General features: G+C 42.3%; 1 protein-coding gene across 1 annotated transcript; it reads left to right on the top strand.

Annotated features, from left to right (window-relative positions):
- Nucleotides 1-272: 272 nt before the first annotated feature.
- Nucleotides 273-13782, top strand: CD180 (CD180 molecule; the record flags this gene model as incomplete). The annotated part of the gene is made up of 3 exons (XM_079917572.1): nt 273-362; nt 8066-8232; nt 12054-13782. The coding sequence occupies 3 exons, from the start codon at nt 273-275 to the stop codon at nt 13780-13782; spliced, it is 1986 nt and encodes a 661-aa protein (XP_079773698.1).
- Between the last annotated feature and the right edge of the window lie 7303 nt (nt 13783-21085).

Below are 21085 nucleotides of genomic sequence, written 5' to 3'. Positions count from 1 at the left end.
ACTGATTCATGTTGGCCAGGAAATGCACTGGGCCATTCTGAGGCTGGGTGCTCAGCTATTTTGGGCAAGAATGGGTACTATGCAGAAAGGACTTCCCCTTTTTTGCAGCAAAAATCCACCAACTGCTGAGCCGTCAACAGCATTTCTTGTTCTCAGATTACCCTTCTGAGCACTCTCTGGCTGCCAGATTATCGAGGCCATCATAGCTTGATTCGATTTCACAGCTCCAGGCATTAGCTAACCTTACCAAGCTGGGTTGCCTCGGTCCTGTGATGGCTCCCCGTGTCAGCTGCTTCCTGTTGGCGGTGCTGATTTCTGCCAGCTGTAAAGTCGCCACCTCCTCAGATCCAATGTGCACTGAGGTGAGTCCAAACTATTTGTCTTTGTCCAGATTAAACCACCTGGAAATGTTGAGATTCAGCGTGCAGTCCTATCTGAGCCTTAAAAGGGCAACGAGGTGTGCAGGAGTTTTTCTTTACAGTGAAAAAGGAACCAAAAAGCTCAGGCGGGGAGATGATCTCAAAGGTTCATAGTAGGAAGAAGTGAGGGTTGTTTTCCTCTGCAAACAATTTCCCCCAAATAATCCCAGTTGGGACATAAGATGTCAACAGGGTCCCAGTGCAAAGAGCAGACCTCCAAACCTGCTCCCTAGCATGAAGGAGCGTTTGTCCAACCTCCCAGCACATGGCCACTTCCCCAAAGAGTCCTGCTTCAGAAAAGTGAGATAAAGTAGAAGTGGTAGGAGAGGAAGCTTTTGATTTAACAGTTTGGCCCTTTTTCAGGTGAAATTCACTCCAGCTTGCCCACTCCTTCCTCTTGTCTTCCTTTCCTCATTCATTCTTCCTCTTCAGTTTCAGCAAAATTAACACATACTGTATATATGTTCATGTGACCACCATGAATTTATCAGGCCCTATCCTGAAAACAAGGGTTTGGTTTTGTTTTGAGTTCAGTAAATTTTTTATTGAAGTAAAATATACATACAGAAAAGCTCACCAGTCCTAAGTGTAGAGCTCAATGAGTTCTCACCAAGTGAACACATCCATGTGAGCAGCACACAGATCAAGAAACAGAACTTTCTCAGCACCTCAGAAGCCCTCTCCTGTCTCCTCCCGGTCACTAGCCCCCAAGACCATCCAGTACTCTCGCTTATATCACCAAAAATTGACTTTGCCTCTTTTTGAATTTTGTGTACATGAGACCATACAGTGTGCACCCTTCTGTGTCTGGCTGCTTCCACTCAATATCAAACACGTGATAGTTATATATGATGTTGTGTGCGGCCATCATGTGCTCCATTAATCGCTGAATGGTATTCTGTTTTATTAGTGAAACTATTTATTTATACATTCTACTGTTAGTGGACATTTGCATTGTTTTCCATTTTTTGCCTATTATGAATGTTGCTGCTTTGGATATTCTTACCTAGGTCTTTAGTCAACAAAGATTTATTAGGTGTATAATAGGGAGTAGATGTATTTGGTCATAGGGTACACATATGTTTAACTTCAGTAAATATTGTCAAACAGTTTTTCGATGGGTTGGTACCCATTTATTCTCACCAGCAATGGCTATGAGTTCTGATTGCCCTACAGCCTCACTGACATTTGCTATTGTTTGTTTAAGAACATTAGCTCTTCTGATGGGTAGCGGTATTTCACTGGGATTTTTAATTTTCCTGATAAATAATTAAATTGAGTATATTTATGTATCCTTGTGTGTGTTTGTGTGCGTGTGTGTGTAAGTGCCTATTTCAAGTCTTTGGCCCATTTTCTCTTACGTTGTCTGTATTTTGCTTTCTGTTTTTGTAGTGGTTCTTCATGTATTCTGGATACAGGTTCTTTATCACATTACAAATATATTCTCCCACTCTGTGGCTTGCCTTTTCACTCCCTTGACATTTTTTGATGAACAGAAACCTTTTATTGTAATATTGCTTGATTTATCATTGTTCCTTTGTTTATTTTCAGTGCATATCTGTTCTGTTTAAGAAATTTTTGCCGGGACTTCCCTGGTGGCGCAGTGGTTGGGGGTCCGCCTGCCAATGCAGGGGATGCGGGTTTGATCCCTGGTCCGGGAGGGTTCCATATGCCGGGGAGCGGCTGGGCCCTCGTGCCGCAGCTACTGAGCCTGTGCTCTAGGGCCCGCGAGCCACAACTACTGAGCCCACGCGCGGCAACTGATGGGGCCCACCCGCCTGGAGCCCATGCTCCGCAACGGGAGAGACCACAGCAGTGAGAGGCCCACACACAGCAGCGGAGACTCAGCGCAGCCTAAATAAATAGATAGATAGATAGATGACAGATAGATAGATAAATAACTTAAAAATAAAAAGAAGTTTTTGCCAACGCAAGGCCATGGAGATATTATCCTATGTTTTCTTCTGGAAGTTTCATCATTCGGTATTTATTTCTAAGTTTCACATGTACATTTACAGTCCATCTGGAATTGCTTTTTGCCTATGATGTGAGGTAAGAGTCAGGATGAATTTTTTAATAAAACTTTTTGTTTGAAAAAAATGTCAAACCTTGACAAATTCTAAAATCTTCTAAAAATATTATAACGAACACTCGTAAATACTCCACACAGAACCTTCCATGATTAAATGCTCTGTGTGTGTATTCATGTAGGTGTGTGTATCATAAGTAACAAAATGAGATCTATGACCAGGTTTTTGGAGGCTGACCAAGATGCAAAGAGTAGCTGGAAGTCAGTGTTCTGTGATTTGGACTCAGGTAACATGTTAGATGTGCTCTTGAATAATTGCTTGGGAGTGTAGGCATGCCTCCTCATTTCAAATGGGCTCATCTTGACTATTCTGTCCCGTTAAAACCACGGTAGGAGACAGTCTTTTGGGTCTAGGTATGGGGAGAGTGTTTAAGTAGAGCTCTATTTTAAGAGAACTCCAAGTTCATGGATACAAGGGCTTCCCAATAGCTCTAGACGATGACAATGATGTTTTGATGATCCAGGGAAATGCTAACTTTTCTTGTGAGAGTGACGTACATTATTACCTCATTAATCCTCAGAGTTGGTCTGCCAACAGGAGTTATTATCCTCGATCTACAACTGGGCAAAAAAGGAGGCTCAGAGAACACAGCTTGGTAGTTGAGAGCTGGAATTTGAACCTGGGCAGTCTGCCTCAAGACACACAGAAAAAGAACCACTTATAATTGGAGTGCCCCTTGCCTGGAGGAGTTAGACTGACAACCAAGTTTTAGGGCTGTGACCTCTTGGGAGTGTTTTGTTTTATTTTCAGAGAGTCATTATTACTCTGTGATTTGGCTCAGTCAAATTGCTATCTCTGGATAGAGGAATGATCACCGAGGGAGGGCTGGGGTTCAGTGTCCCAGACTCCTCGTGCCCGGCAGAGTTGGCTGCTGTGGTTACCAAGCGCAGAGGAGACATCCCAACAAGTGGGATTAGCACTTGCGTGAAACTCAGAGAATTTGAAATCAGAAAATGATCTCAGCACTTGTGAGGAGAGAAAATATTGTGGAATGGCAGGGGGTTAGAGATGCAGCAGAAAGAAGCAAAATAAGATCCTGATTGAAAAAATGCAAATGAATACCTGGAGGGAAAAGGGATTGCAGACAAAGATGTAGCACTTGGGAGTCCTGCTCTGTGTAAAGGCACAGCTCTGATGCAGAGCTGGAGATGAAGTGACTGGCACAGGTCCCAGTGCAAATGCCCATGACGTGGATTAGGGACGGGCATGGGGCAGTTGTCCTGAATACCAGCTGGCTTTGTCTCAGCCCTGCTGGCTGCCTAAGTTCACATCCAGAAGGGTCCTGTCTGCGATGGAATGGCCAAAGCAGAAGAATGAGAAAGTGACTTTGGAAACTGACCCTAGACTGAGGTCTAGCGATGAAGTCTGGGTCTATAAGAAGTGGTCATGTGGGGCTCAGAGAAACCACAGGAGCTGCAAAAGCGGTGGTGGGTGTCTGCCTAGAAAAGCAACTGAACCCGTGGTCCTCACAGCTGGCCCAGCCCTGGGCAAAATGGCAGTGGCCACACAGTCAGGACCCAGCAATCCTCTTTTACACCCTGTCCTTTCCTGCTCCGTTGTATTATCATTCTGCTGCCCGGGAATCCTGTGCTATGCTATCAGAACTCACCCCTAGAAAGTTTTGCTGTGAAAACTGACAGTGAATAAGATACAATCTCACCGATGTAGTTCTATGAACAATGTATAACCTGAATCAAATCATGAGGAAACATACAAACCCCAAAGGAGTAACATTCTGCAAACTATGAGCCTGGATTCTTAAAAAAAATTAATCAATGCCAGGAGAGACCAGGAAAGGCTGAAGAATCATTTCAGATTACAGGAGACAAAAGAGACACGGAAATGAGGTGCAGTGATTGTACGGGAGTGTGGCTGTGAAAGCCGTGGCACAAGAGCCCAGAACAGTCTCTGAAATGTGTTTGGTTTTCAAATTTTCTTATGAGCTGCCGTTCTTGTCATTTGCGTCTTTCTTTAGGAATCAAGGGCAGATAGTTCATTGCAGTTTATGTAACTAGAGATTATTGAGCGTTACGACCCTGGCTCGTGGTGGTGGACTTCTCAGTACTCCCGGGAAGTGTCATGCACTGGTTCTTGGGTTTTCACTGGGTTGAAACTGAGCTATTCCTTTCCATTTGCTAGGCGCTCCCTCAGGCCACTGGCTCAGGAGAGCTAGTACTCCATTCCAACTTTGGGAATCACATTAATGCAGTGAAGTGCTTAGTAAAGCATACAATTTAGTTGTCACGGGCACATTATATTCTGGAAAAGGAGGGAATTGCCAACGTCGAGTCTTTTGCTAACGGACCAGAATAGAGTGAGATGAATTGAGAAAATGCCCCCTTTGTCCACGTATATATGACATCAGCTATGCCAGTGGAGACCAGAAAAGAAAAATGTCTCCTCAAAGCTAATCCAGACCTTAGCAGCTGCACATACATCTTCTCTCTAGGTCTTCCATGTTCAGGGGGACCAAAGAGGGGTCTAGCAGCATGTGTTTTCCCCCACCAGTCAATCAAATATGTTTTAAATGCAAAGTGTGCATTTCAAGGGCATTATGTAGATTTGTGGCAGTGCCTGAAGGGCTTTGGGTCCACGAAACAATTATGGATTACAAGAAAATATAAATGTGGCAATGACTTTCTTATGTGGCAATGACATCAGTGACTTTCTTAATATTGTCACAATAGAGAAGGAAACCAGTGATTTCCTGTAAATGAGCATGCTCACTGTACCTACAAAAAAGTGCCCAACTAATCAGAAGTTGGAGTGAATAAAGGAAAAAGCAGTTAAATTAGCAACACCTCTAAAATGTCACACTTCAGAGCAAAGGCGGATGTGTGCCATCTTCTGTTTCTAACTAAGCAGACCTGTTTGCAACTCAGGATGAGGACAGCTGCTGATTTAGACTTTCATGGGGCAGGTCTTTCCCAGTCCAGGGCAGTCTCAGTGGGGCATCTAGTGAGACCCCTGTGTGGCACAGAGAAAGCAGGGCCTGAAAGGTTGGATGAAATCACATGGAGCCTGAGATGAGCTGAGAGATGGCCTATGGTTCTGGGATGTCTTTCTTCTTTGTATCCCCAAGTGTACTTTTCTTGGAGATCATTTCTTTCCTTCCCTGGAGCCTCCCCATGCAAAACATACCCCAACAGACCTTCATACCTGCCCCACGATCCTTTACCCTAAGGCATCATCCAGATAAATTATGAGCCCACAATTCTATAGGCTTCTAACTAACCCCTTCCCATTGTTACCTAGTTAGTCCAAGATCTATAACTTGAGTTTGCACTTCTAGCAAGCAGTAAACAACAGACGTCAGAACACTTGACTCTCCTGGGGACTCAGAATGAGGAAGTCCTGTGAATTTATGTGCAGGGCTGTGCCCAAATGTTAGGCCTGGTATCAGCAGCCTACAGTTCCAGAGATTTAAAACTCAGTCATTCTTCAAGATTACAAGACCTATGACCTAAGATCTGTGCCATGCTGCTAGTTCTTTTTAAAAGAGGTTGTATTAAGAAAATTTCTAAATATGTACAAAAGCACTTAGTTACAGGGAACCTTGCGTGCATCACTCCACATTCAACAACCATCAACGTTTTGCCCACTGATTTCTGCTATCCACTCCTTCCTTTCTTGCCAAAGTATTTTAAAGCAAATCCCAAGCATCATGTCATTTTGCCTCTAAATGCTTCAAAATGCAACTAAAAATAAGAACATTTCTCCTACATAACGGCAAGGTCATTATTATTAACAAAATTCACAGTTTCTTAGTATTCTCTAATATCCTGTCCTCATTCAAAGTTCCCTGATAAAATGTCTTTTCCCAAATGCTTTATTTGAATCAGCATCTAAAGAAGGGCTACTCTATGTCATATGATCCAGAAATCCCACTCCTGGGCATATATACAGACAAAACTATAATTTGAAAAGACACCTGCACTCCAATATTCACTGCAGCACTATTTACAATAGCCAAGACATGGAAGCAACATAAATGTCCATCAACAGATGAATAGATAAAGAAGATGTAGTGTATATATATATATATATATATATATATATATATAATGGAATACTACTCAGCCATAAAAAAGAATGAAATAATTCCATTTGCAGTAACATGGATGGACCCTAGAGATTATCATACTAGGTAGGTCTTAAAGAAGAAGACGAATACCATTGATTTCACTTATACATGGAATCTAGAATACAGCACAAATGAACTTATTTACAAAACAGAAACAGACTCACAGACATAGAGAATAGACTTGTGGTTGCCAAGGGAGTAGCGGTGAGGGAGGATTAGAGTGGGAGTTTGAGATTAGCCGATGCAAACTATTTTATATAAAACAGATAAACAACAAGGTCCTACTGTATAGCACAGGGAACTATATTCAATACCCTGTGATAAAACATAATGGAAAAGAATATGAAAAAGAATATATATATATATAATATATATACACACATACATATATGTATAACTGAATCACTTTGATGTACACCAGAAACTAACATGACATTGTAAGTCAATTATACTTCAATAAAAAATTTAGAAAAGAAGGGCTATTCTATTATCTTTTGGTCATGTCTCTGAAGTAGCTTTCGTATCTGTCTCTTTTTATAAGAGCAGCCTCCTCTCTCATCTCACTCCCTTGCTCTCCACTTCCGCCAAACATCATTCACATGCTGATAAAACGAAGTCAGTCATGCTATGGAATGCTCCACCTTCTGCCTTTGGCTGACTGCTACCTTGTGGTGCTGTTTACCTGAAATCCCCCAAATCACGTATAGACTGAAAGTTAGGCCTAAAGTCTTGATTGGATTTAAGGTTAAATTTTTTTGGCAATACTTCATAGGCGGTGCTGTGTACTTCATACTGCATCACATCACAAAGAATGTAATATCCGATCGTATTCTTTTGTCGAAGCTAATCTAGAGTTGATTTGTTTGTTTCAAAGTGAAAGGAAACATTGCCATGCATCCAAAATCAAAACTATAAAATTGCGCTCAGGGAAGCCTTGTTTTCATCCCCGCTCCTCCATCTGGTTCCTTCCTTTCCCTTAAATATAACCAGTTTGCGGTTTTTCCCCATGGTTTCTTCTTGTAAATGTAGGAAAATACACACATGCCTTCCTTACACAAAAGGTAGCATGCTGTATACCATATACAATATACAATATATACTAATAGACGTTCTGCACCTTGCTTTTTTCACCTTACAATAAACCTGTATATCACTCCATTATCAGTTTATGGAGATCACGCTTATCCTTTTTTCAGCTACACAGGGTTCCATTCAGTGAATACACCATATTTTGTTCAAGTGGTCCTATGTGGATGGATAATCTGATTATCGCCAATATTTTGCTATTGTAAAAAAATACTAAAATGAATAATGTTATGCATAAGTCGTTTTGTGTTTTTCCAAGTATTATATTTGGTGAAGATTCCTAGAAGTAAGACTGCTGCTCAAAGGATAAAATATGTAATTCTGCTAGATAGTCAACCATATACCATATACTGTCTGATATTAATTTACATTGTTTCTCTCATCAGAAAGAAGCCAACAAGACATATAACTGTGAAAATTTAGGTCTCAGAGAGATTCCTGACACTCTACCAAATACAACAGAATTTTTGGAATTCGGCTTTAACTTCTTGCCTGCAATTCAAAATATAACCTTCAGCAGACTCATAAATCTTATCTTCTTGGATTTGACCAGGTATGTATCTGAGTTCTTTGCCTGTGCTTGATGTTCTACTTAGGTCAAAACACAACTTGCATTCAAATTGTTTCCACGACCTTCTTTTGGGGCACAGGGACAACATGCTTATTCTGCATGTTTACCCTTTCCCATGAAATATTTTTATACACGTAAAATATAATTTAAATAAGCACCAATCAATGGAGAGGAAAGTGGCTTGTTCTCAAACTAGATTGTGTCAGCAGTGCTGTTTATGAAGTTCTAAGGAATATCAATAACAAAACTGAAAATAAATCTTCTACTAGATCAGATGCCACATCATAGTATATTTTAACATAGTTGACTATTAATGGGTGTGACATTTTAAGAAAAAAAATTAGAGGAGAAATACATGCCATCTACTAATTTTTTCGTGAAAGTTGGTAAAAAAGAGTTCCATTATTTGGTTTCAGAGGCAGAATTAGGATTCTAAATGCTGAACCAGTGCTTGTGAACCAGCAGGCAGAAGTATCATAAGAAAATAAGGGAAGAGAGTGAAAGGGAAATGCAGCTGGTGTGTGTGTGTGTGTGTGTGTGTGTGTGTGTGTGTGTGTGTGTGTGTGTGTATGTGTGTGTGTGTGTGTGTGTAATGGGGGAAAGGGCTCTGTATGTGGATGAGGTCTGCACCCCTTGCAGCAGCTCTACTTATTCTACTTTGGTCCTTCAACTTAAGCTTCTACAGAGCAGGAGAGTATTCACATACATAGAACTGTACGTTCACATCTGCATAACAACCACTGGGAGGTAGGTATGGTGCATACTGCCATCCCACTTGTGTTAGATGGGAAAACAGAGGTTCAAGGAGATTTTATGAGGTTGCTTAAGGTCACAAGGGAAGGAAACTGGGACTCTGCTCTCCTGACTCCCAGTCCAGAGTCCCCCAAATAACCCTAGGCTACCTCCCAGCCCAGACTCCGTTAGACACAATTGAGAGAAAGCCTTGCCCTTTCAGATCTTTCTGTTACCTACCTAGTTTTGCCACAAAGAAATTTACTTTCCCTCTCCTTTATCATTTCTCATTTTCAGATGAGATGAGTTTGACCACATTTTTAAGAAGTGTTGGGCCAGGATAGCTTTTGTAGCTGAAGAACTTTTAGTTTCCTCTACTGCTATTTTGAAAAAGTGATAAAAATAGGACCTCATACTTTCTAAAACCTCCTCCTCTGCTCCCCTCCCCACCTGTTATCTGGACACATGAGGCACTGTTTTTATTACTTAACACAGTCGTGGTGTCCTTAGCTTTACCAACTTGCTTTCTATCCCCTTTTCTCATTCTTCTGTCTTGCTTTTCAGATCTTCCTCTCTGGAATCATTTTCCTTTCTCCTAAAGCACCTCCTTAGACATTTCTTTAGTGAGTGTCTGTTAGCAGTCAACTCCCTCAGTTTTTGTTTTTCTGAAGATATCTTTATTTCACTCGGATTCTTGAAAGATAGCATTTTCTGGCATATGATTCTAGGTGGACAGTTGTTTTTTTCTTGGCCCTTTGAGGCTATCATTCCAGTCTCCCACTGTTGCTGTTGGGAGGTCATCTATCTGTCTAGTTATTTTTCGCATGTTGGCAATCTGTCTTTTCTTCTCTGGACAGTTCCAATAGCTTCGCTTTGTCCTTGGAATTCTGTAATATCACAGTGATGCACTGTGTAGATCGTCAGGCTCCTTGAATCTGAGATTGGCGTCGTTCATCAATTCTAAAATATTCTAGCCACTATCAATTTGAACTCCGGTTTGCCCCCATTCACTCCTGTATCTCCTTTGGATCTCTGGTGAGACTTATACTGCATCCTCTTATCTGTCCTTTATATATCTTAATCTCTCTTTCTTGTTTTCCAACTCTTTGTTTTTTGGACTACATTCTAGGTAATTTTCTCATATTTACTCCTAGTCCATTAATATGCTCTTCAACTGTGTTGAATCTCCTGTATAAACTATCCATTGGCTTATAATTTCAATTATTAACTTCTCCCATTTCAATAAGTTTCACTGATTTTTCATTTTACAAATATATGAGATCAGTTTTAATATTTTTTCCTTCATCATACTTTTGGTCCTTGGTGTTACCTTTAAACATATCAAACATATGTTTGACGAAAGCATATTTATTATATGTTCTGATAATATTCAGTACATATCAGCTATGTAATATATTCTTTATATATCATATATATATACATATATATGATATATATATACATACACATTATCCGATATATCTGATAACTCTGGCATCTGCTACCTTTTAAAATCTGATTCTGTAGAACTTTTTTTTTTTGGCTGACTTAAGCTAATGTGTTTTCCTTATGTGTTTATTGAATTTTATTTTGAGCTCACTTATCATGTGGAACTTTGTGTAAATCTTTGTTTAAAATGTTTTCCTGGAACTAGATAATACCAATGAATTACTAATATTTTCATGTGTGACAATGGCATCATGGCTATGGAAAATAAGCCTTTTTTTTGGAGATGCATACTGAAATATGTATGGACACCTAGGATTTGACATAAAATAATTTAGGAGAGAGAAGTAGGTATAGATGAAGCAAAGAAGCAGATGTGGCAAAAATGTGAGAATTGTTGCATTTGTGTGAAAGATATATGGAAGTTCATCGTACTATTCTCTTTACTTTTATGTAAATTTGAAAGTTCTTCTTATAAAAAATTCAGTAAGTACATGACTCCAGAAAAGGTTTCTCTTTACTCCTGCTAGTTACCTAAAGTCACTACCATCCTGCAACTGCTTTAAGCTAAATTTTCCACTTGGGTTTCTTTGGGGAAGTCCACAGAGGTAGCATAAATTCAGGCTACAGTTCTCATAGGTGGAAGCTTCTGGTTAAAGGATCTCAGAGGAGACTTCTCTTGTTGTTCTTGTTGTTGCTGTTCTACCCAGAGCCAAGGCCAAGACAAAAGCATATCCTAAAAGTCTCCCTCTGTGAGTTTTCTTTTTTAAGTTCACCCACTGAAAGGATCCTTTGAGGGTCTTGGTAGTTTGCAGGTTTTGATAAGACCTCCTATCCTGTCCCCAAGTTTGTCTCCTGACACTGGTCCATGTGGCTCATTAACACCCAGGCTCTAGGCCACTAGGGATTGGCAAGTATTGACAGATATGACAAAACTAGCTCCAGAACTCCCTTGGTTCTATGGATTCAAGCTTCCCTTTGACAATGCATTTCTAAGTAATTCCCTTACTGACCTTCAGGGGAGCTGTGTGTGTGTGTGTGTGTGTGTGTGTGTGTGTGTGTGTAATCCAGTATTTTTAAGTGTACTATCAGGATGGGTTTCTCTGAACCTCTAGTGTTCCATATTTCTATGGGGCATTTTCATATATACCATTTGAATCACAACCATTCTACAAAGTAATCATCGTTGCTATAATTTAGAGAAGAAAAAACTGAGGTTGAAAAAAGTTGTGACTTGCCCAGGATGACACAGATTCATACTTTACATAGCATATGTTATATATTATGTAGTAGATAAGACATCTTTTATATCACTTATAACAGTAAATAATAGTTTGATTTTGCCTACAATCAAACCACTAAACTGTTCCAAACACAAACCTCTGAGAGTTCAATCTAAAATATCTGGAAAAAAATTCTAAATCAGAGTGTTCAGATCTGAGGCTAGTCATTAACTCAACAGGCCATCTGTGGGTACTGAAGAAAGTTTATGATGTTTTACTTTGAATAATAACGTACACTGTTTTTACTATACACAAAAGATGGCTTTGTTACTATAGGTCACTGTGACAGAATTTTTTTCTTTTCCCTAATTAATTCTTATTAAATACTGTTATCTTTTTAAGGTGCCAGATTAACTGGGTACATGAAGATACTTTTCAAAACCATCATCAACTGAACACCATTGTGTTAACTGGAAATCCCCTGATATTCATGGCAGAAACATCACTTACCGGGCCCAAGTCGCTGAAGCATCTTTTCTTAACCCAAACAGGAATATCCAGTCTTGAGTTTATCCCAGTGCACAACCTGGAAAACTTGGAAAGTTTGCATCTTGGAAGCAACTGTATTTCCTCCATTAATCTCCCAGAAAACTTCCCAACACAGAATCTGAAAGTCCTGGATTTTCAGAATAATGCTATACACTACATCTCTAGTAAAGACATAAACGCTCTGGAACAGGCCACGAACCTAAGCCTTAACTTCAATGGCAATGACATTAAAGGCATTGAGCCTGGGGCTTTCAATTCAAAAATCTTTCAAAGTTTGAAATTTGGAGGGTCTCTCAACTTGTCTGTTATATTGAAAGGTCTACAGAACTCTACTATTCAGTCTCTTTGGCTGGGGACATTTGAGGACACTGATGACCAAGACCTCACTTCAGCCACATTTGAGGGACTTTGTGACATGGCTGTTGAGAGCATCAACCTACAAAAGCACCATTTCGGTGGCTTCTCACCTTCTACATTTCGGTGCTTCACTCGACTCCAGGAGTTGGATCTGACGGCAACTCACTTGACAGGATTACCCTCTGGAATTGAGGGTATGAACTCTCTCAAGAAATTAGTTCTCAATGCAAATAGTTTTGACCAATTGTGTCAAATCAATGCTGCCAGTTTCCCATCCCTTACAGACCTCTCTGTCAAAGGCAACAGGAAGAAACTTGACCTCGGTGTCAGGTGTTTGGAAAAACTAGAAAATCTTCAGAAACTTGATTTAAGTCACAGTGATATTGAGGCTTCTGACTGTTGCAATCTGCAACTCAAAAACCTGCCCCACTTGCAGTACTTAAACCTGAGCTACAATGAGCCCCTTGGTCTCGAGGATCAGGCGTTCAAAGAATGTCCTTGGCTAGAACTACTGGATTTGGCCTTTACCCACCTGCATGTTAAGCCTTCACAAAGTCCTTTCCAAAACCTCCATCTCCTGCGGGTTCTGAATCTCTCTCACTGCCTCCTTGATACTAGCAATCGGCACCTTCTAGAAGGCCTGCTGGATCTCCGGCATCTGAATGTACAGGGGAATCACTTTCAAGATGGGAGCCTCTCAAAGACCAACCTACTTCAGACAGTGAGTAGCTTGGAGATTCTGATTTTATCCTCTTGTGAGCTCCTCTCCATAGACCAGCAAGCATTCCACGGCCTTGGGAAAATGAGCCACTTAGACTTAAGCCACAACAGCCTGACAGGCGATAGCATGGATGCTCTTAGCCCTCTTAAGGGGATCTACCTCAATCTGGCCGCCAATAACATTAGCATCATCCCATCCCATCTCCTCCCCACCTTGTCTCAGCAGAGCACCATTAATTTAAGTCACAATCCCCTGGACTGCACTTGCTCAAATATCCATTTCATAACATGGTACAAAGAAAACCTGCATAAACTCGAGGGCTCGGAGGAGACCGTGTGTGCAAATCCCCCACCTTTAAGGGGAGTTAAGCTGTCTGATGTCAAACTGTCCTGTGGGATGACGGGTACGGGCATTTTCTTTCTTGTCGTATTTGTATTCCTGCTCATCGTTCTGCTCATATTTTCAGCTAAATTTCTTCTTAGGTGGAAATACCAGCACATTTAGTGCTGAAGATTTCTAGAGATAGAAAATAAAGATGTTTAGCAAAATTGCCCTCAGTAAAGGAACTGTTGTTTGTTAGTGACCAGACTTTTCAGATGGGTTCCTGGAGCTGGGTAGGGATTCCCTGTGCTTTGCTGAATCCCAGAACTAGTAAGTCTCCTGGGAAGGTAAACTGACTAGGGCCAGAGGGCCAGATGCAGCTGTGAGAGACACAGAGCCTTTTCCTCACACGGAAGGTGGCTAGAAGTTGAGGAGGACCCATGGCAGGGAAGGGCCAGGAGAGTAACCTACTAGGATGCCATCACTTCCATTCATGAGCATCCTTTGAAGCACCTCCCACCTTGACCCTAAAAGGAGGTCATCAACTCCCACAGCTTGGCAGTGCCAAGGACCCCAGCTCCCCAGCTCTCTCCCCCACAGCTCGGGCATTGTGCTTGGGTCTGAGTTCTCAGTAATGTAGCCATTTGGGAAACAAGTTGGAGATAAAGTCTCAAAGCTTATTTTAAATGACAAAGAGAAAACAAAGAATTTAAAAGAAGAGGCTGAAAAATGAATCTTGCCATCAAATTGACTTCGTTAACCTCCTTAATCCTTACTTCTCCAGGGATTCTACAATGCCTCTGCAGTGCAAATAGCTCCAAGAAAAAAAAAAAAAAGACACCCCTGCCAGGATGCCCCTCCCCCAGGGTTTAGGAGTTTTGCACATTGGCCACCCTCACTTCAGAACCAAGGAGACTTTTTCTACCTACCTGGTGTTCTCGCTCTCATTATGTTACAGATCCTAACTTACAGGTGGGCTGCGGTCCAAACGCTCTTCTCATTTGAATGTCTGGTCCTTAGAAGCTTCTTTCTCACAGGAACCGTGAGATAAATGGTGGTTTGGTTCCCAGGCCAGCTCTCTAAAGCCTATTCACCGGGGACAGCAACTGAGATAGCACATTTACAATGAAAAACTAGTGGAGGAAAGAAAGCATCCCGGCACACTCACCACTGGGAACACAGTAAGCTGCCTTAGTGAGCAGTAGTTTCTGTTGAGGCTGGGGGTATTGCAAAGATTATACCAGCAACAGAGAGGGGACAAAATCATTAAATGCAGATAGAGAACAGGGAAGCTGGCAGTGTAATGACTTAGGCCTTCTTCTCAAGGTCCAAAGGGTGACACCCATGCAGGGCTTGATCTTCTGAAATCTGCATTGGCAGACAAGAGAGTTGAGCTCTTGTACTCAGGTGTTGCATTTATAAGGCCTGGATTAAGCTGAATAACCCATTTTAGGCTAGAGATAGTAGCTTATAGTTATAAAATTCTGATTGGATACCAAAGTAAAAATTGATTAACAACCAATGAGAATTGATTAGCCCTTTGGTTGAGGGCATATTAGTGGAACAGAGTAGAAACTTGGGGACCAGCTCTTTACCTCTGTACCCCCAGGAAAAGCAGGAAAGACAAAGGAATAGTGAAGGAAAGCCATAAACCTTCACTGCAAATGCTCTGCCAGTCTTAGGGGATTTTTTCGTGTAATACTGCACAGGAGCCTAAGTTTTCCCAGATGTTCTTGGTTAAGGACACAAGACGGGGGGCTGGGGTAAGGGGAATGAGGCACTTGATTTGGGTGCAAAATTTAAGGGGGAACCAAAAAACTCAGTAATCAGGCAAAAAAGTTCCTTTTAAAACTTTAAATTAATGCAAAAAAATGTCCGTGATAAACATCAAAAGTTTTTAAACATAGCCAGGATCCACAACAGCACCACGCGGAACCATATTAGAACCTGAGGCAAAAGGAAAATCACGAGTAGCCGTCCTGCCTTTGTTTAAAATTTTGGTATTTTTGTTCCTTGTGGATACTTTACATTAGTTTTGATATCCTGATGTTGCATTAAAATACTATTCTTCTTTGTTACTGAGTTTTTGGCGCCCAGGGTGGGTGCCTCACTCACCTCACCCTGTCCCTGCCTTGAGGACCGTTAAGAAGTGGGGCTTCCCAGCTAACCCAGGCAGCAGTTTACTGAAGGCCAATTAGCAGGCACATTACCTCAGTTTTACTCCAAAATGTCCCATCTCCTTCCCCTTTAGTTTCTGGAAACAGAAAGAAGTATTCAAGATTTTACACCTTGTTCCCTCATCCTCATCTAACTCCCAACTCCTGGGCTCAAAGGCATCCTTCCTTCAAAGCCAGGAGGGGTGGCAGAGATGAATGGGTACCAAAGCCCTCTGAGCGCTAGGCGGCCTGGGCCTGGTGAGAGAGGGCAAGCAGAACACACTCTACTAATGAAATGAAACATCACACAATCAGCTGCTTTAATTATCTTGAATACCAGCATCTGGGAAAACAGGTGGCTGGGAAGGGAGTTTTCTTCAGCTTTCCTGAGGGAGACTTAGTAAGGCAGTCATCTAAGGCTGTGTGTTAAAGGGAGAAAGAAAGTGCCTGGAAATATGAGGACATCATGACACACCCCTTCAGCCACCTTCGTTCCTTCCCTAGGCCTAGGATGGCAGGGCATCACTCTGAGAAGGCCAGTCCGAGCCACTGCTGGGTTGTTATTGGCTCTGAGTCTAGCAGTGACCAAGGCCTTTTCCCCTGAGTTTTGGGCTCAGAAGGGACCTAATGCAGAAGTGGGCACAGCTGCTGTGGCCTGTGCCGAGCAGGTGCTCTTCTAGGAAGCTTCCTAACTGTTGCTACAGGAAAGGCCCCTCATTCTAGGGACCCTTCTGAAGGCAGGCAGCCAACCCGCCCAACTCAGAGAGCACACCTCCCTCTGACTCGATGCCACCCATGTGGCCCACTCTCGTGGTGCAGGAAGCATTCACCTTGGGGAACTCAGGCAGGAACGTAGCAGGACACACAGTTACTTCGTTTTGTTGATTTTGTTCATTTGCTTGTAGCAAATTCGATGATCAGCTCTGGAAACTTTGGGAGATATTCCTGCTGGTGACCTGAAGATGCCAAAACCATGCTCACTGGTCCCTCCTTCCCTTTTCTTTTTCTCTTTCCTTTTTCTTTCTTTGCTGTTTCTTCCCTTCCTTCATTCCTTAACTCTTTCTCTCCCTCTTTACTTCCCTCCTTTCTTCCTTCAATCCTATCAGAGAGTATAGAAGTCCACACTCTCAAGGGAATCCAGTCTGGGACTTCCCTGGTGGCGTATTGGTTAAGAATCTGCCTGCCAATGCAGGGGACATGGGTTCGAGCCCTGGTCCGGGAAGATCCCACATGCCATGGAGCAACTAAGCCCGTGCACCACAACTACTGAGCCTGCACTCTAGAGCCTGTGAGCCACAACTACTGAAGCCCATGTGGCACAACTACTGAATCCCGTGCACTTAGAGCCTGTGCTCTGCAACAAGAGAAGCCACCGCAATGAGAAGCCCGTGCACTGCAATGAAGAGTAGCCCCTGCTTGCTGCAACTAGAGAAAGTCCACATGCAGCATAAGTAAATAAATAAATTTATTTATTAAAAAAGAAAAAAAAAAGAATCCAGTCTGATAGCACCAACCCACTGAGTTCCCTGTGCCTTCTAACAAACTTAAGCTCCTTTCTGCCTTAAGGATTTAAGCTGCAGATAGGAAATGCAAATTGCTGACCTACCACTCCCTACCCACACTGTCCTCCATAATATTTAATGTGTAACTTGGAAAAACAAAAACTTCCTGTAGAGCATCTCTGATGCGGATTGCATTGCACTAAAGACCGTAGGGACCCAAGCTCTAGCAATATGTAATTGCCCATCTTGCTTTCATGTATCAGGCCCCTTCCATGCAATGCCATGTGCTACTCCATAACTGAGCACTGATCTGTCTAGGGCTTTGTGACAGCTCCTCTGTTTTAAGCAACAGTCAATTCACCCTACAAAGTCAGAAAGGGAGTTTTTGATGGCTGCTGTCAGTTTTATTGCTTTATCCTGGTTACTAGGATAGACTCTGCAGACATGGTGTGTTCATTGGTTTTATGTATCCCATGTTGTGGCTGCTATGACAAGCTACTCCTATAAAAACATGTTATTATTGCATATTGTAGCTCAGTGAGCTGACCCTGCATTTCAAAGTGTCCTGAAGCAAATAGCGTTGAAGTCCATAAAAACCGACTTGGCCCCCATCACAGGGGACTCTCTGCATGAGCTGCAACTCCCACAGTCTGGGAGCACGTTTTACATTTCCCCTGTGCCAGCAGCCATCTCTGTTAACTGAACGCAGCACAGACCCAAACACAGCCGTTATCTATGTATCCACGTAAAATTTCAGGGCAGGAAACTGTCATTTTATTTCTACCCATCTAATTCCCCAGTAAGTGTCGCTTACAGTTTTGAAGTTTACAAAAGCATGAAATAAATGACTATAATGTTTTCATATATTAGTGTAGCAGGCAAGAGGGGTGGCTGACATTGCTTTCTATCTGCCCTGAATGTTAAAGAGAAAATTAACTTGAATTACAGCAAGAGAGGATGCAGTTAGTTCTACGCAAGTCACGATGGGGTAGTCCTGGGTGTTGAGTTCGAATCAATTGCCCGATACATCAAGAACTAGGATGCCTGGTGTGGCAGGAGTCAGTCTGAAGGCTGCAGAGGAATCAGCAGCCCAGTGTTTCTCCCAGAGCTCCCGGATACTGGTTTAATCAGCAGAATCATCTGGGGAATTCTTTTTTTTTTTTTTTTGCGGTACGCGGGCCTCTCACTGTTGTGGCCTCTCCCGTTGCGGAGCACAGGCTCCGGACGCGCAGGCTCAGCGGCCATGGCTCACGGGCCCAGCCGCTCCGCGGCATGTGGGATCTTCCCGGACCGGGGCACGAAGCCGTGTCCTCTGCATCGGCAGGCGGACGCTCAACCACTGTGCCACCAGGGAAGCCCCATCTGGGGAATTCTTTACCAGATTCCTGTGCCCCACCTCTGGATACTGGGATTCTGTTAGATTAGGGTTGGCCTTGGACTCCCAGCCAAATGATTTCATGTAAAGTCCTTCCCTTTTCTTAACTTTATCAAACAGTAACAGAAACCTGTGTTAGGCTCCATGAGTCAAATGAGCTGAAAAACTACGCCATATCCTGTAAGAGGAAATTTCCGAACAAAATGGGAAAAAAGTGTTAAGGAGCCTTCCAATCCAAGGGTGAGACATCTGGGCAAGAAGCTCATTAGTCTCTTCTGCCGTCACTGCCAGGCCACAGCCTCTGCCCCTCAACTACCCTGCTCTCCCACCTACCCCCACTCCATCCCAGCTGTTGACAACTTGAAATCACTTATGGAATACTGTGGGTCTTGAAAAAGGAAAGGACTAATCTATTATTCTTAAATTTGGTTTCTAAAAGCCATTATTGCTCATGAAAGATTAAACAGTGAACTGCATTGAACATTCACCTCTCGCCACCCCTCCCCCCATCTTTAGAGAATATTCTCTAAACATTTGGCTGTTCGAGACACGGTACTAGATCCTACAAAGGTAAGTGGAAGACAGCGGGTCACCTGAGCATTCATCTGTCTTCCCCGTCTCCATTTATGTCGGTTCATGGGCTTTCTAAACAGCTTGGGAGACCCTTTTTCTCTTTCTCCTGTCTTTGGAAACAACCTAAACGTCCAAAAAGAGATAAATGATTAAAGACATTCTACGTTCTTGGGTGGGATAACAACATAAACATGCTGATACTACTAGGAACTAAAGAAAAACAAGTTAAAATGAGATAAAATTTTATATCAGTCTGGCAAAAAGAGGAAGCTGGATAATAGTGTAGGTGGGATGTAGGATTATAGGAACTGCAATGCACTGCTTATGGGTGGAGACTGGTGCGGCTATTCTAGGACCATGAGGCAAACATGCATCAAATTAAATATGTGACCCACCAATCCCGAGCTGGGTGTGTATCACAAAATTTCACAATTCCACAACAATATGCAGTACAGCGTTATTTATGGAGGGGGAAGTTCAAAGCAATTTGAGAGCTCATCACTAGGAAAATGGGCAGGTAAAACGTGTAAGACGCACACCATGGGGTATCATACAGTAGCCAGAAGCGGTGGATTAGACACAGCTACAGCAAGGTAGTTGAATCTTAAGCACATAGTGTTGGAGGAGGTCATGGAGAGGACATGATCGCCAGTTGAACCGAAAGCTGGACCCGGGCAATTGGAGTCTCCTCATCTCCTCCCCTGGCCTTGTAAAGCCTGTGTGGTGTTCCCACAGTGGGAGTCATTTTCCAGGACGCAGCCTTGAGAGAGCCAGGTGTTGCTGAGATCATCTGCACCGTAGACACAACTGAACCCCGGTAAGGTTTCTAAATCAACCTTTAAGATCCTGGCAGGTGGGTGCGGAGATCTCCTCGTCTTGTGGCAGCCCAAGATAAGCCTCATAGGTAAGTTCCCTTGCTTATTAAACCTGCCACCTACCACTCTGGAGTGACTGTCTCTTTCTTTGGTCTCTCCTTGTCCTCTATGTATGAGAGTCATTTTGTGAACCAACAGGTAGAGCTTGATGGAAAAAAAACAAACAACCCAAATGACATATTAACATGATTTTTATCAATTAAAAATACATGTATACAGAACAATGATACCTATGTTTTTTAAGAACACAAAACCAAACCATTAACAAAGTTGCCTGTGGGGTAGGAGAGGAGGCTGGATGGGAGTGTAGGGATAAGTTTCATGAACCTTGGCGCCAAGGTTGATGAGCCAAAAACTGAAGAGTAGGATGACCTCAAACATCTGCATCTGAGCTTCTCTACTTGTGCACGTGCGCGTGAAAGAAAATAACGCGGCATGTCCTTAACATGAAATGCCATGCGGCCATTATAAATAATATTGCAGAAGTATATTGATAGACATTGAAATATATTTCTGATTTCATACTAAGCAAAAGAGGTTACCAAACATCATGCCCACTATTATTTCTTTTTTTTTTTTTTGGTAACATAAAAATCCATATAGATTGAAGAATGAAAGTGGCTGGGGAATTGCAGTGATTCAAACATTTTGTGTTGCTTTTCTGTATTTTTAATTTGCCTTCAATTGATCACGTATTGTGCAATAAAGAAAAAAATCAGAATTTTTCTTTCTAAAGAGTTTTTTGTTTTCACAAAGGCACAAGAATAAAGAGGTAGTGAGAATTTACAGATAGTACTGAGAAAGGAGCAGCCTTTTCCTAAGGCTTTGTGATTTCAAATGCAAATGCTCAAGCCCAAGCTTCCTGGGTTGCTCTTTCCTTTTCCTTGAGGACAGAGGGGGCCATAGTTGTTCTAAGGATCTGCACTTGAAAGGGGCAATAGGCTGAGGAGCTAGGACTCGCATTCCTGGGTAGCACTGAACTGATGCGCACCGGAGGCCCTCCAC

Source organism: Stenella coeruleoalba (assembly GCF_951394435.1).
Source record: "Stenella coeruleoalba genome assembly, chromosome: 3".
NCBI classification, from domain to species: Eukaryota; Metazoa; Chordata; class Mammalia; order Artiodactyla; family Delphinidae; genus Stenella; species Stenella coeruleoalba.
This window is presented reverse-complemented; position numbering and strand designations above follow the sequence as displayed.